The sequence below is a fragment of the Hemiscyllium ocellatum genome, chromosome 21, assembly GCF_020745735.1.
Source record: "Hemiscyllium ocellatum isolate sHemOce1 chromosome 21, sHemOce1.pat.X.cur, whole genome shotgun sequence".
Classification (NCBI taxonomy): domain Eukaryota; kingdom Metazoa; phylum Chordata; class Chondrichthyes; order Orectolobiformes; family Hemiscylliidae; genus Hemiscyllium; species Hemiscyllium ocellatum.
This window is the reverse complement of record NC_083421.1, coordinates 53,101,678-53,118,718: the sequence shown is the minus strand read 5'-3', so window position 1 is coordinate 53,118,718 and position 17,041 is coordinate 53,101,678. Positions and strand designations below refer to the sequence as shown.

Genomic DNA, 17,041 nt, shown 5'->3' with positions numbered 1-17,041 from the left:
GACTGACCAAGAGAGTTAAAAAGAGCCAATTTTCCTTCCTCACCTGGTCAGAAGTATTACACGTAATTGCCACCAACAATTACCATCATAGGACAACTTGAATTACTCTCTCGTAAGTTTTACACTTGTGGTGTGCCACTATAATATAGTCTGTTCTGATAGAATGTGTACTTTCATTCCCGTGCAATCCCACATTATAAGAAAATCAGGTAATAACAGTACCATTTAAAACAATGGGATTGGAATTGCATTATAGCGAATACAGGTAAGGAAAATGTGCACTATATATAATGGTATAAACTCTTCAATTGCGCTGTAGCCAATTCATGTTGAAGAGACATGCGTTATGGCAGAAATCAACTGTAACTCAAGCAGCCTCGTGGGCGGCACGGTGGCACAGTGGTTAGCACTGCTGCCTCACAGCGCCTGAGACCCGGGTTCAGTTCCCGACTCAGGCGACTGACTGTGTGGAGTTTGCACGTTCTCCCCGTGTCAGCGTGGGTTTCCTCCGGGTGCTCCGGTTTCCTCCCACAGTCCAAAGATGTGCGGGTCAGGTGAATTGGCCATGCTAAATTGCCCGTAGTGTTAGGTAAGGGGTAAATGTAGGGGTATGGGTGGGTTTCGCTTCGGCGGGTCGGTGTGGACTTGTTGGGCCGAAGGGCCTGTTTCCACACTGTAAGTCTAATCTAATCAGCCCAGCTGGAAAGGAATATTGTTTACTGTTGAACAACAAAATAGACTGATCCCTGGGTCTGCTTTATATTTTCCCCCTGCTTTATAAAAGAGCTCAGATCTTGAGTACTAGCTGGGCAGACCATTGACTGTTACCAAGGGAACTTGTGCTCAGTTATATTAATGGTTCTCCTTGGCCTTAAATCAGTTATCACATCATGACCCATCAAAGTCAAAGAGCTCCCTTTGCTCCTGCGATGATGGGGCCTCCTGAACAGTTTTGCCAATGGCTCTATTCTTGTTGCTTTCCAGGCCTGGTTGAGGGGTGTCCCTATGTTATGTCTTGAAAAGTTTATTTTAATAGCAATATAGGAACATAAAGTTCTCTTCATTTGGAACCAAAGAAATAAAATGCAAAATCTTGTTGCAGAGTCATTGTGCTACAAAGTCATTTGCTAGTCAGAAAGGCTGCTCAGTTCTTCTCAAAGACATGGTATTCACTGACTATTTCAGCAGAACATTATTCACAAATGCAGATACCAGTTCAAGCAGCAATAATGTTAATATCTTATATTGATATTCCATGGTCATGATTTCATTTTCTCAGTTTCCCATCTCACTGCATTTCAAAGGCATTCGGTACAATGTCCCTGAGCCAGGTACAACTGGATTAAAAAACATCAGAATTGTTTTTCAATGTTTTAGCCAAATTGTTTCTTCTGCTATCACTGTAAACAAAGGGATTATTTCCTTCATAAATTAAAATAAAAATGCAACTTTGATACTAATATGCCAAACTAACTAATCACACAGAAATATTAATATTTAATGGAAGAAATGTTACTGGTACCATTTGTTATAAGAACAAAGAAATATTGTTTGATTAACAAGATGTACACTCACCGTGATTTCACACAGGTATGAAAGTAATGATCAATTTCATCATTCCTGGTTACCAAGTTCTCTCCCAACACCCAGAAGTGATGTAATCGGACTGGATTTACACTTAGAAAAATCATCTTGCCGACAACCAGAGTCCACACAAAGCTTGAGAAACACAAGTGGCTGAAACTATCATACTGAAAGCAGTCTTTGTCATGCAATATAAAAGTTATTTAAAAAGTCATAAGGATAGAGATGAAAATTTTCAAAACATGTATTTAAGACCAATTTAGAAAATTTGGTACATCACTTTTACTCCATTTTTATGTATATCTGATGGGATCCCTTTCCATTGTTCAACTGTACATAGCACTGTAGACTGAATGGCGAAGGTCTATATTCATGCTGGTTCTTTGACAAACCCATTGAGTGAGCCATACTGCATGGTCCCGTTCCAATAGCTTGCCAATATTCCCTTTTCCCGTGAGATATGATTTTACAGGGAATCACAAGATCACATACCCCATCCAAGATCCTGACAGCTGTCCTGGAGTAATTTAACACTCGGAGCATTAAGTATTTTAAGGCAAGACTCCCACTGCTTATGTAAACATACTATTTAATTTTTGTATCACATTAGTTACTGTGAACTGGTGTAAAGTGGTGTGCTAGGTTTGTTTCATGGTGCATAGGGGAAGAAATGAGCTTCCTGACCAAAGATCTACATCAGTTCTGAGAATAGTAGGGCAGATGGGAAAATACCCTGATTTTTCAAAAAAAAGCATTAGAGAATTGTGCCCCTTTATTTTTGTGAATTAAAAAAAGTGGAGTCTGACAACAACCCAGATAGCTGCCTGTGTTTCTTCAAACTTGACCTTGAAAGGATGCCTGAGAGAATACAAAATTACAACCGAAAGAACTGTGGATATTGTTCTGAGGAGGGGTCACTGGACATGAAAAAGTTAACTTTGATTTCTCTGCACAGATGCTGCCAGACCTGCTGAGTTTTTCCAGCAACTTCGGCTTTTGTTCAAGAGAGAATACATCTGGGGATGGCTTTGAACAGGACAATGATGTAATTGAAAACCAATTAAAAGGGTCAGAAACAGGCAGTCATAAGCAAAGGCAGAAAGAAAGGCCATTGCAAATGATTGACTACTGCAGCTGGATAGAACAGTTTGGTTAGCTGCTCTAACATAGTGCCAGGAAATGTATTCATGGACTGACCATCTTAAACAAGCCCTGGTTTGTTGAGTTTGTAAGCAAGTAGTGACATTGCAAAGATGTACTATTGCTTAAAAGGTAAAGTCGTCATGGTCACAGAGGATCATTGGACTGCTCCCCAATCAAACAGAGATAACCGGTGGTAGGGTCACCACAACTCTCAACCAATTTTAGATTGGTCTTTTCAAGTTACTCTAGATCCCAAGTGCTTTTACCTTTTTTAACCTAGGCAGGATCTTATCAAAGGCCCTGCTGAAATACATATCAACCTTACTATCTTCAACTACACATTTGGTCACCTCCTTAAAAAAATTTAACCAGATCTGTTAGGCATGACCTCCCTCTGATAATGCCATGCTGACTATCCCTGATCAAACTTGCCTGTCTAAATGGAATTTAATTGTCTCCTTCAGAATTTTCTCCAATAGTTTCCCTACCTTTGATTTTAGACTCACTTTCATGTAATTCCCTGGTTTATCCCCACCACCTTTTTGCAAAGTGGAACATTAGCTGTCCTCCATTCCCATGGCACCTCTCCTGTGGCCAGAGAGGAATTCAAATTTGGGTCAAGGCCCCAGTCATTTTCTCCTTTGACTCCCAGAACAGGCTGGGATACAACTCATCCAGACCTGGGGACCTGTCCATTTGTAAACCCACCAAACCTTTCCATACTCCTCACACTCCAGTTCAATCTGAAGAACCTCACAGTCCATCTTCCCAAATTCTGCACCTACATCCCCCTTCTCCAGAGGGAAGATAGTTGTGAAGTATTCATTGAACACTTCATTAATTCCTCCAGCTCCACACACAGGTTGTCCCATTGGTACCTAATGAGCCCTATCCTTCCCCTTAATGAACTTGGTATTCTCCCTAATCTTGACAGCCAGCTTTCTTTCATGCCGTCTCTTTGCTCTTCTGATTGCTTTATGTTCCCACCTCTACATTTTCCATACTCCACTGGGACCTCTTCTGATTTGCTGCCTTTGTACTTGTTATGCACCTTTCTTTTTATCCAGTTCTGAATATTCCTAGACGACCAAAAGGTTGTTGCTCCCATATTTCACCCAAAAGGGAATATGTTGGGCTTGTACTCTCCCCAATTCCTTTTTGAATGTCACCCACAGTTTGACCATAGGTTTACCCTCAAATATCATTCCCACTCTACTGTGGCCAGATCCAGCCTTATTTTAACAAAATCTGCCTTCTATCAATCCAAAACATTTTTGCGCAGACCATCTTTTTTCTTTTTTGTAGCAAACTTAAAACTCGTGGTGTTATGGCTCTGATGAAAAGTCACTGGATTCCAAACATTAATTCTGTTCTCTCTTCACAGATGCTGCCAGGCTTGCTGAGTTTCTCCAGCAATTTGTTCACGTTTGTTTCAGAACTTCAGCATCCGCAGTTCTTTGTTTTATTGTATTGAAACATATGGTGTTGCAGTCGCTAAAATGCCAGTGTGACTTTGAACACCTGGATGGCTTCGTTCCTCAGAATCAGGTCCCTCGTAGGACCATCTACACATTTATATAAAAACAGGCTCTCCTGAACACATTTCAAGAAATCTCCCCTTCTAAACCCTTGATACTATCATTATCCCAATTAATGTTGGGAAAGTTGAAATGCCCTAATATAATTAAGTGATTATTTTTACACATCAATTGTCTACATATCTACTCCTTTACAGCCCACTGACTGTTTGAGGGCCTATAATACACTCCTATCAGGATGAATGCCTCCTTTCTATGCATAAGCTCTATCCACAAAGCCTAATTTGACAGCCCTTTCAAGATATTGTTTCTGCTTATTGCAGTAACTAAATTAATAATGCAACACCTTCTTTTACACCTCTCCTGTCCTATTTGAAGATCCTATACCCCAGAATGTTGAGTTGCCGGTCATGTCCCTATGATGGCAACATCAAAACTCCACATAGCAATCCACGCCTGTTAACTCATCTGACTTAGCTGTAATACTCATACCATTAAAGTAGAAGCCATCCCGGCCTTGCCGTACGCCCTTGAGACTCAACATGTCTGAACTCACTCTGCCGAGGTTCCTTTTCGAAGGTATGTTGTGTCACCATTGAATTAAAGCAGTTAGCACTAAAGCACTCCTTGTTGAACTCTAGAACAACTTCAACTATCCGACTGAGACAGGTGCGGAGTAATCTTTCCAGATAACTGATCGTTCGGATAACCAATCAGGATTCTCATGGCGGCGGCAACAACAGGAACAGGGTCCCGTGGTGGCGACAATATCAGGAACAGGGTTCCCATGGTGGTGGCATTAGCAGGTACAGGGTTCCTGCTCCTGCCACCAGCCCAAGCTGCCTGCTCTTGCTGTGCTTTTATATAAATTTTTACGGGACCTTGAGATCTTGTTCAGATAATCTGAAATTCTGATAATTGATGTTCAGTTAACCGAGGTTGTTCTACAAGTTTAAATTCTTCCCAACAGCTCTAGCAAACTCGCCTGCAAAGCTATTGGTCCCAGTCTGATTCAGGTCCAGATTGCCCTGCTTGCATTGATGCATTCATCTGCTGTAGACTATTTCTGTACAACCTTCGAGGCCTGGTCTTTAATCTAGCGCCTTGTCCCTTGAACTTAAGCAAGATTTTATCCTTCATTTTACTTATATCATTGATACCATTGTGTACCACAATCTTCCCCTTCAAGATGCCCTGCACCCACTCAGTGACAGCCTTGAAGCTGGCATGAGGGAGGCTATACTTCACCTTGGAGCTGTGTCTGCAAGCACAGAAATGCCCGCCTGTTCCCGAACTGATGAACCCCCTAAAACTATCAAACACTCTTCTTTTTCTTCCTATCCTCCTGTACAATAGGCTGCTTGTGGGGCCAGAAATTTGACTCTGTCTACACTCCCTAGAGGAACCAATACCCTCAACACCTTCCAAAATGGAAAACAAATCTGACAGCAGGACCTCAAGGAACTCCTGCACTATCTGCCTGTTCCTCTGTAACTGTTGTGGCCATCAATCCCTTCATTTCTCCAATTCTTTGGACATACAGTGTGGCTATTTCATTAAACGTGTGACCCATATATCCATGTAACTCTCAGGCCTACGGATCTTCCTTGGTTTACAGGAAGATTGGTTAGCATATTAACATTTAGACACACACAAAAGTGCATAACTGTACTATTAGTCATGATCATCATCTTACCAGCAGAACTGCAGAGGAACCATTTGGTCTGGACAAATGAATGGACATATCAGGAAACATTCTGTCAATCCGTGCAATAACATCATCCACGTATCTGAATGAGTATAAGAAGAATACAAATCGGAGTTGCATTTAACACAATGTTTTTTAAATAAAAGGATACACAACAATTTAAAAAGATGCCATGAGAATAATATTAGTCTAGGTGTTAGCCAAGATGTGCAATAGAGAGCATGTAGTTATCTGGCTGCAAGTAATGGTCCCAACATCTGACACCACAAAGGGCCAAATAGTCAACTGAATAACTCAGAATGCAAGATGTAGAAATGGTAGCCACCAGCTCCCAAGAACTTGGCAAAAGCATGCAAAGTGTCTGGATCTTTTCCAACTTTTAAAATATGGCAGCTGGGAAACCTAACTTCAATCATTTCCATAGGCAAGTCCCATGAACTCTTACTATCAAAATGTACCATTAACCTGAACATCTACAGAACCGTGTCGTAAGGTACCCAGGGGAATGAACAAAACAACAATCTTAATTATTTTAGCTAATATATTTTGCTTCCATAATAAGTGGATTATACAATTCTAATAATTTAAGTTTAAAACTAAGCAAATATATTTTACAACACGAACTAAACTACATATACACACACACACAGCTACTAATAAATTATGAAATAACAGATTGCATGTTTGCAACATAATTTTGAAGGAGTAGGTAAAGTTTCTACTATTATGTACGTGGATATATTTGATTACACAAGACTTAATGAACCAATTGACTATTAAACAGACTTTTCCCCCACTCACCCCGCCATATTTGATAAACTTAAAAATTTGTTTTCATTGCTTAACGGTACAATAGTTGATTAGAACCCACACATCTGGTAAGTAAGCAGAATTTTAAATTCAATGTCAGTTTACTAAATATCTTGGAAAAGCTTCAAAGTCTTCCTGAACTTATGTTACTTCAGATGTGGTTGACGTTATTCATCACTGAATAAATCACTGACTTTGGTTGAAGTAGGCAGTGGTTTAATTCACGCTTTTCAGACAAGTGACAAAACTTGCAACGGTCAAGTTCAGTTAAATTTGGTGCAAAGTTCTGACTGCCACTAGTTTGTTTATAACACACTTTGCACCGAGCATCTGAAATTTAAACAAAATGACACACAAAATAAACTGGGACAATTACTTCATTATTATCACAAGATCTTACACTCAGACAGTGAACCCAGTGTTAGACTTTAGTTCAATTTCAATGATGATCTGGTACAATCCTGATATTGTATACAATAAAAGATCACCTTGCAGATCAGTTATTTGTTCCCCAATTCTGCAGGTGATTTCACTCCATATCATTCTACATCCAGGCACAGGGGAAGTACATCTCATCAGTACACCCACTAATTCAAAGACTATTGTATTGATCTGAATCTGCTGACCTAGCAACAGCCTTAGCACCTTATTTTATTATTTCACAGAATTGCCACTTTATTGCAGTTTACGGACTGTGGTGAAAGCAGAGGTCAGCAGTAACCAATTATAAACAAGAGGTTAACTTCATTTCAAAACAAAATTAAAAATTAGGTGATGACCCTGTAAAGCAATGATTGATGCAAGAAGTTAAAGTGATTGCAGGTTTTTTCAAATAAACTTAAGAGACTTCACCCAATTTTTTTTGATCCAAGGACAAAAAGCGAAATTTCACACTATAGGACGACAGCAGTAAAATTACAGAGTGGGAATCTCAATTGGAAAAGTTCAGTCTAATAACTCATACTATACTCCTGTGTAAGCTCTTTTTAAAAGTATTTAAGTAGTAGTTAATGTAGGCAAACAACCCAAGACAATTTATCAAACAAATGGAACACAGGAGATATTAGAAGCAAAGATGGAAATGTTCAGATGAAGAGGTAAAGGGTTTCAGGGAGCAAATAGGGGGGACTAGCTAGCTAAAGCATGGCTATAAACGGTGCAGTCAAGCTACAGAATTGAAGAAGTGGGCAGAATCGGATAGATGGAGAATGTCAGGAGGGACCGAAAGAGGTTACAATGACAGCAGTGAACAAGGCCAGAAAGGTATGTAACCACAAGGATGGTAATTTAGTATTAGGCACTGAGGGACCAGGAATCACTGTAGCAAAGAACAGGGGTCAACAGGTGAAAGGGACCAGGTTCTAGATTTTGGTAAGATGAATTTTACACGAAGTGAAGGATGGGAGATTGACCATTACAACTCTACAACGGTACACTCTAGAGGTGACAATGAAGTAGGTAGTGAAACCTGGAATCTTTACTCCCAAAGATCTTGGGAGCTCAGTCAAGTTAAAGAGAAAGATGTAGATTTATAGATATTAATTCTAGAATTTATCTGGTAATTAATACGAAGATAGGGTAGAAAAAATAGCAATGATGTATATAATTAGCTTTGATCCTGAATACAGGTGCAGTTTTGAAGGACTAAATGGACTATTTCTATGAGGTATTCAGCAGTCAACAGATTGAGACAGGCTTTTTGACAAAATATTGAATCAAGGTCAGATCAAGCTCAAACATAATGCTGAGATTATAGACAATAGCCAGTAAAGGGGGGCTACAATCCGTAAAGAGGATGTGGAGATTCTTGCAGGGACTAAAGATAACAGCTTCAATTTCCTAATGGAATAGCTACAATGCCTTGCAGCACACAACACTGACAGAAGGAGTGAATGCCTGATTGGAGAGATTCAGATATGAAGCTGCATGAAAACAAAAAAACACATTTGGTAGACCAGCTTGATAATTGATCTGTCAATTGGTACTTCAACCTCAGGTAGCTAGTTACCTGACAAAAGGAGCTGTGCTCTGAAAGCTTGTATTTTCAAATAAACGTATGAACTATAACCTGATGCAATATGATTTTCAACTTTGCCCACCCTAGTTCAATACCAGCACCTCCACATCAATTTAGACAAAGGCACTGCACGATTTACTGTGCAGCCTCTGCCACACTTTCCCCTACCAATGAACTCCTTACTGAAATGATAACAATTACAATACAGAGAAATTAAAGATAATAATGGGATTATTGGAAGTTTACTCCTCTTTATATCAATGATGATCTCAAATACCCCTGTAACCTACCTTTAGTTAAACAAGACCCATTCAAACTGATCATCCAAGATTTTGAACAATATTCTGTTATGTTGGAACTTTTATTTTCCCTAGCTGATTGTAAGAATTGACATAAGAGGAACTCCAAAGGAAAACCGAACTTTTCAATTCTCAAAGGTTCTAATCAGACTAAGATTGACAAAATGCACGTCATCCATAGATACAACTGATTCCATTCATCTGATCTCTCATTTATAAATTTCTGCTGTGTTTCACTTAAGTAATTAAACTGCTGAAAAAAGTGCTTGCAGACTACCACCGTGATATGTAAAGTAGCTCATAGTTACAGATTCTGTTAACTATTACATGTTGAATATTGAGCAGTGAAAGAGCATCTTTCTTTGTAATGCTCTCAAAATATATCATACTAGGCACTAATATTTTATACATCTTCTCTTCGTTCATGCAAGATGTGAGCAGAAGTGTTTCAGATTACCTCAAATAAGAAGTGGTGAATGTGGTAAACCGACATGAGCAGCAGTAGACCAACTGAATCTAAAGGTAACAAGAATCACTTAATTTAGCATGAAGTGGACCAATTCTATAAAGTCCTTTAAAATTTACCGCCTGAACAGAATCATTCCTATTGTCAATACAATTTGCAGCCCCCACTGGAAAACAATTCAGAAATTGCTGATTTAAGCATGGGAAGGGTTAGCACCCTGCACAATGGGTATGTTCCATTGGCAGCTTTATCCTTGCATCCTCAGGCACAATATTTATACTCAGTGGGGTTGTTAAAAAGGGGATATATTTTCTAAAACACTACTGCTTGTAAATGCAGCACCATGCAAAATAATTTAGTTCAATAGAATTATGGTATTAATTCTGTCTGATACTGCTTTTATGCCATCGAAAATTATAAAGACAGAAGTTTAGCAAAGTTGTGTCCTACAATTGTTCAAAGAGAGCACTCCCTATGTTAGTTATCTGCTGAGATTTTACATTGTCTGCATATATTTAACCTTTAGGCGCTTACTTTCATCTGCTCAGAATGGCTGGTCTTTTCATTTTCATTCCTCAAACAGATCTATCAAAATGCTAGGAGCCACAATGAGCATTTTACATTCCAATTCCTTTTCACTCTACATCTTCCACAATACCATCCTCTGTTGAGAATACCATTGCTGAATTTGTTTAAAACTGATTTAACATTAAATCAAAGCTTAACACCAAACAAATTCTTTCCCAATAGTTCCCTGTAGCTTTTAAAACCTTCAGCTTATCTATGAACTAGAATAAGACTCATGATAAATCATCATTCTGGTTACTTAATTATTATTTTTTCTTCATCAGATGTGGGTAGTGTGACACTTCTTACTATCCCGAATTACCTCTTCAGTAGGCGGTGGGGAGTCCTTTTCTTCAGGACAACTGAATAGCTTATTGGGATACTAAGGCGGCAGTTAAAAGTCAGTCACATTGCTGTGGGTCGAGGGATACATCCAGATCAAACTGGGTGAGAATCCATTCCCAAAAGGGCATCAGTAAACTTGACATGTTTTTCACAATCACTTATTATGATTGATGGTAGAAAATGATGATTAAAAACAGTTCCAGATGGTCAGGAAACCCCAACTGGTACTTGGAGGAAACTAAGTTCTTACCTTTATGTGATCTGCTCTATATATCTCCATGTAACTAAGGACAGGTAGCAAATGTTGAGCTGCCAGCATCCTCCAAACTTTGGAAGGATGGTGACATTATTTAACAGAACCTTAAGCTCCAACCATCTCCATGACGCCAAAGCCTGTTCTGAGCTGAGTTTTAGAGTTTTTCATATTTCACTGAATGCCTTCCACTAATTTAACTATAACTCTCAAAAGAAAAATTCTGAATGGTCATTACCATAAATAGTGTGGACAATAACTATTTCTATTTGTATTCTACTTTCCTAGCTAATAAACCCCAAAGCAAATGACTCCAAATGTTTTAAGTACACTTAACTTCAAAGTGCATCAGTTGCATTTATTCTCTTTTCTACAGTTAAACTTTAATTTGTAAAGCTAAAAATTGTACTCTAACTATAATACTTGGACCATGAAGTAGACCTTTACAACATCAGTATAATATACACAGTCAGTGACAGCAAAGTCAGAGCAAGATAAAGGCCATTCTATCAGCAAACTTGAAATAGATTTAGCCATTTTTAATAAACAAGGTGAACAAATGATAACAAAGGTGAATAATGATCAATGTGCAGCTGGTTAAATGACACTGAACAGCTATTACTTAAACCCCGCATAATTACTATACTTAAGCATTAAGCTGGCAATGCTTTAAAATAATTGAAGCGTATACAGACACAGAATTAGGCTTCAAAATGTGAGCTTTTTTTTTAAACTGAGGGGGTCAAAAGAATATCAGAACTTGTAGTTGCTCGTCTGGAACCAAGATTTCATTCCAATCAGAACAGTTCTGTTCCTTAGAAAAACTATTCAAAATGTACCAAGATAATCATAAAACAAAACAAGTTCACATGGACTGACACTGGACAGTACTGTCACGGGGTGTAAAAATTGTTTCAATCCTATACTGGTAACATGAGAGAAAGTTCACTGGCTGATGCCAGGTATGGAGGGATTGTTGCAACTGGAGGTCGAGTAGATTGGGTCTGTAGTGGTTCTGTTCGCCGAGCTGGAAGTTTTTGTTGCAAACGTTTCGTCCCCTGGCTAGGAGACATCATCAGTGCTCTGGAGCCTCCTGCGAAGCGCTTCTTTGATGTTTCTTCCGGCATTTATAGTGGTCTGTCCTTGCCGCTTCCGGGTGTCAGTTTCAGCTGTCCGCTGTAGTGATTGGTTTATTGGGTCCAGGTCGACGTGTCTGTTGATGTGTCATCAACAGACACATCAACCTGGACCCAATATACCAACCACTACAGCGGACAGCTGAAACTGACACCCGGAAGCGGCAAGGACAGACCACTATAAATGCCGGAAGAAACATCAAAGAAGCGCTTCGCAGGAGGCTCCAGAGCACTGATGATGTCTCCTAGCCAGGGGACGAAACGTTTGCAACAAAAACTTCCAGCTCGGCGAACAGAACCACTACAACAAGCACCCGAGCTACAAATCTTCGCACAAACCTAGATTGGGTCTGTATTGATATTAGAATATAGAAGAATGAAAGGCAACCTTATTGAAAAGAAACCAAAACATTCAAAATTCTTTGGGGCATTGACAGGGTAGATGCAGAGAGATGGTTTCATTTTGCTAGTGAGATTAGGACCAGGGGGTATAATCTCAGAATAAGAAGTTGCACATTTAAGATGGAGATAAACAGGAATTTCTTCTTTCAGAGGGTAGCAAATCTGTGGAATTTTTACCACAGAGATCTGACAAGACTGGGTCATTAAGTATGTTTAAGTCTGAGATAGACAGATTTTTAATCAGTAAGGGAATTGAGGGTTATGAGGAAAAGGCAGAAAGTGGAGTTGAGGATTATCAGATCAGCCATGATCTCAGTAAATGACAGAATAGATTTAAATGAGCTGAAAGGGTTACTTATGCTCTTAAGTTTTATGGCCACATCTCAGAGGAATACACAACACTAGACTTGCACTGTGATTCTTCACATTTTTGCAGGCTTTGTAAATTTGCTATGCAAGGTGCTCCATTTCTAATGTAGAAAGGCTTTCGGTCTTCGTAAGTTAAATAAATTATTGCACGTCTAAATCTGTAGTCTTGAATCCCAGGTGGTTTGTGCAGTCCATTGCAAGTTAGAAAACCCAAAATCAAACCAAGCTTCACTAAAAAGTCGAGCTCTTGCCAAGAAACAGTTACCAGGATTTGAACCAAATCGGTATACAGTGCAGAGAGATCAAACGGATAAAAATCAGGAGCAATTCCAGTTTGGGATACATTTTAGGATCTCACCTTATTCTCTCAAAGATTAGATTAGACTTACAGTGTGGAAACAGGCCCTCCGGCCCAACAAGTCCACACCGACCCGCCGAAGCGCAACCCACCCATACCCCTACATTTACCCCTTACCTAACACTACGGGCAATTTAGCATGGCCAATTCACCTGAGCCGCACATCTTTGGACGGTGGGAGGAAACCGGAGCACCCGGAGGAAACCCACGCAGACACGGGGAGAACGTGCAAACTCCACACAGTCAGTCGCCTGAGTCGGGAAATGAACCCGGGTCTACAGGCGCTGTGAGGCAGCAGTGCTAACCACTGTGCCACCGTGCCGCCTGAGACTGCTTGACTAACAAACCATTCTTTATATTTAAAAGTCAATGAAAGCATGGATTATTTATGATAATCAGGGAAAATGCAACACGTCATAGGTTCCAAATATTTAAATAATTCTCTCTATCAATCTTCATAAATTACTTTTAAAAAACTGAATTGTAGAAATCGGAATCAAAACAAACTGCTAGAAACTCTGAGTACAGCCACAGTGTATGAAGGGAAACTGGTTCAGTCCAAGATGCTACAGCTATGGTTTTTCCAGTAATTTCAAGTTTCCTGTCTACATAAGAAAGCAAAACAAAATATTATGGCAGAATTTACTTTAATTTCTTTCAAAATGTGCTATCCTTAATGGTTGGATAAATGATTTCACATTGTGGTACTGAATTATCCAGACTACCATACTTGAGTTTTTTTTGATACCAAGGGGAAGAGAGAGAATTATCAGCCAAAGCATTCATTTCTGATGGTTTTTTTCATGACCACTTACTGGAAAAGGTCTACATCTGACGGCAACTAGGGAGAAAAGATCAGGCTCAGACTCAATATTCTCATGAAGCAGCCTCCTTCTGATATGATATTTAAGATGACACACAGAATGGTTATGTGACCATTACCATGGCCTCAGTTAATGCTTTCAATAACCTTCTGAGCTGTTACTAAAAGCAGGTTTGAGGAACTGGATCATTGCTAGACTACCTTTACAATGGAAATGATTTGGAGTGAGACACTGCTACTGAGTAGAAACAAATGTTTTAGGAGCAGTCGGTACTACTGTAGCATGAAGTTAAATTCAACTGGTACCTTGTTTTAAAAAGCTGAGGGATCAAGAGTGTCAGAATTTCTAGCTGCACTCCTGGGACCAAGATTTGAATCCAGCCTAGAAGGGCTCAGTACTTTAGAAAAGCTATTCAAATTAGACCACACAGCCCATCGAGGCTGCTCCACCATTCAATCACGGATGATAAGTTTCTCAACCCCATTATCCCACTTTCTCCCTGTAACTTTTGTTCCCCTCGACAGTCAAGAACCTATCTATCTCTGCCTTAAGTATACCTGGCCTCCACAGCCTTCTGTAGACAGGCAGCAAGCTGGAAGAACACAGCTTTCTGTGGCAATGAATTCCATAGATTCACCACTCTCTAGGTGAAGAAGTTTCTCTTTATCTCAGTTCTTCCCTTTACTTTAAGGTTGTGCCCTCAGGTTCTAGTCTCTCTTACCAAAGTAACCATAGAAGGAAATAGTAAACATGGTCAGACATTACAGGGAGAATGATACTATCACAATGGAAGTCCAATTAACTTCTCAACTGAAAATACATTTGACTCAATTTTGATATTGTTCTTTACCAAAAACTTGTATCAAAACTTGTATATAACCTGACAAACTAATTGCCACTTGACTTAATTCGCACTCCAAAGACGGCAGAAACTGGAGACAGTTGAGTACCCGATTCCCATGTAAATTAGTCTAAGCTCACTTCCTACAATCAAATCTTTTTAAAAGAAAACATATGTACAATTAGCAAAATAAATCAATGAGATTACCAATGGTGCCAAAACTGTAATCAAAAGAGTATTGAAATGACAAAGGAAAAATGTCTATAAAGACATACTTATATCATTTTGCTGATAATCAAGACCACAAATTGGTATAGTATAGCATGGACCATCATATCAGTAAATTATGTTAAATTTTACTTCATATTAATTCATTATAATCAACATATATGACCAACAAATTCACTTTTCTGAAAAAAATCAGAGATTGACAACTTATTACTAAACACAAGTAGATTTTAAACCCACACTGCATCATGACTTGGAACAGGTTGCTACAAGTTTCATGCAATGTTGCAACTAGTCATTCACCCAACACCAATTAACAATGTTTAATAAAAGAGCATTAGGTGCCAAATCTTTAAGCAAAATAGCATATTTGGGCAGGAAAAATGCACCATGTGCAAATGGAGATTAAAAGCTTTCACACTTCTTGACAGTTCCCTTCGCTCCTGTTCTCTTGGTAACAGCTGAACATCTGTGACAGTTTCAGGAAGGGAAAGTAAAGCAAAGCAGTCAGTGCCCCACAAGCACAATTCAAAGTTTTACTTTTGTGAAGAAACTCCACTTGATACATTAGTGTACATTATTTAAAAAAAAGCAGCATTCTCCCTAGTCCATTGTTGCAAGAAAATATACTTTCTAATTTTTAAAAGAAATTGCATTTCCAGCCAGAATTACGATTCTACATCTGCCCAATTAATTTCTGTTAACTAAAATTACAAAATAGCCAAATATCCAAACCCAAGGTATATATAAAATATCAATAATGTTAGATAATTGCTGTTTGGATCCAACACAGGATTTTTTCGTGTTGTTAAGATTTGTTCCATATTTTATTATGCTTCCAGAATTGCATTCTTCAAGTATCGTATACATGAACACAATGATGTTTCCAGGAGCACAAATTTATACTGCATCATATATGAAAGGTCACAGCGAAGACTGAGGTGTTCTTGTGTGCGTACCAATGTCCGTCATAGCCTCCAAAAACAGATTAAATTGTCATTTATGTATTATTGCCCACCGAAACAGATGCATATAAATCGCCATTCGGCCTACAAAACAAAGTAGCTACAGATCAACAGGCAGAAAGAGCAATAGGATAGAGGTGAGCAATGTTTCCTTTATCTCACACAGCTGCAGAACTGCAGAGTATTTGAACACGTCCAACACGGGAAAAAAACATGCTACGAAGGACCAATGTTTCTTTTAAGATATGCATGCGTGCAGCAATTGAAGGGACTACATAGTGTAACAAACAGTGGCACTGCAAAAAGACAAGAGGATACAAGAAGTGGGTTAGATGATAGGATCATTGGTCAAGCTCTGATATTAAATAAAGTCAGTCAACTGAAGGTATTAGTAATCTTCATAAGTAAGACTCTACATCATACAGTGTACAAGGTGGGGAGAGAAAAAGACTCATTTGTATTCATCCTTTTGTTCTCTTCTCTGCACTTGAGATCCACTGAACACTAGACAGGTGGCACCGCAATAATGACCAAGAAAGCTTACAATTACACTACCAACTTGGTAAGATTGAAATGAACTAATTTTCAATGTTAGGTGACACAATGCCCTAGATGTTGGTTTTGTAATTGGTTATACAACTAAGCGAAATCAAACTCCCCGGGGTTTTGACACTAGCTTATGTGGAAATTGTGTAATGTGATGGCCATTAACATGGCAAATTCCTCCCTTCCTCATTAATATCCTTTTATTAGTTTGCCAATCTTTCTCCCTTTCTATCACCTGAAATTGGGGTCAAGTGTTGATGCGTAGCTCCACAGGTACCTGAAGCCCTTCACTTACAATTCTTCACGTGATCTAGATGAGCAGCATCGTTTAACCATGATGATCCGGCAGGTAGCTGAAGTCAAGTCATGTTATGTATCATTCACAAAAATGCACATTTCAGAAGGACATGGAGGTACAGAAATAAGAAATAATATTTCTGATTTACTCTTCAAGGCTCAGGGGTAGTGTAACACTTGTATTCTCCCTATCATTGCCCTAAATGAGGTAATACAATAGATGTGACCAGTAGCCAAACCTTCAGTCCTTTCTGCTTAGCGTGTCTGTCTTACTGAGCTCAGGAAAGGTGAAGGATCACTTAAGATAGACTTAATCACCTGGAAAATTCACTAAATGGAAATAAG

The 17,041-nt window shown here is 39.0% G+C and overlaps 1 protein-coding gene across 1 annotated transcript in view; it reads right to left on the bottom strand.

Annotated features, from left to right (window-relative positions):
- The window catches only part of med27 (mediator complex subunit 27), a 238,276-nt gene that overhangs the window by 89,847 nt on the left and 131,388 nt on the right, over positions 1-17,041 (bottom strand). The window contains exon 4 of the mRNA XM_060841477.1: positions 5,962-6,055. Coding sequence (XP_060697460.1) covers positions 5,962-6,055 — 94 coding nt within the window. The remainder of the gene's footprint in view (positions 1-5,961; positions 6,056-17,041) is intronic.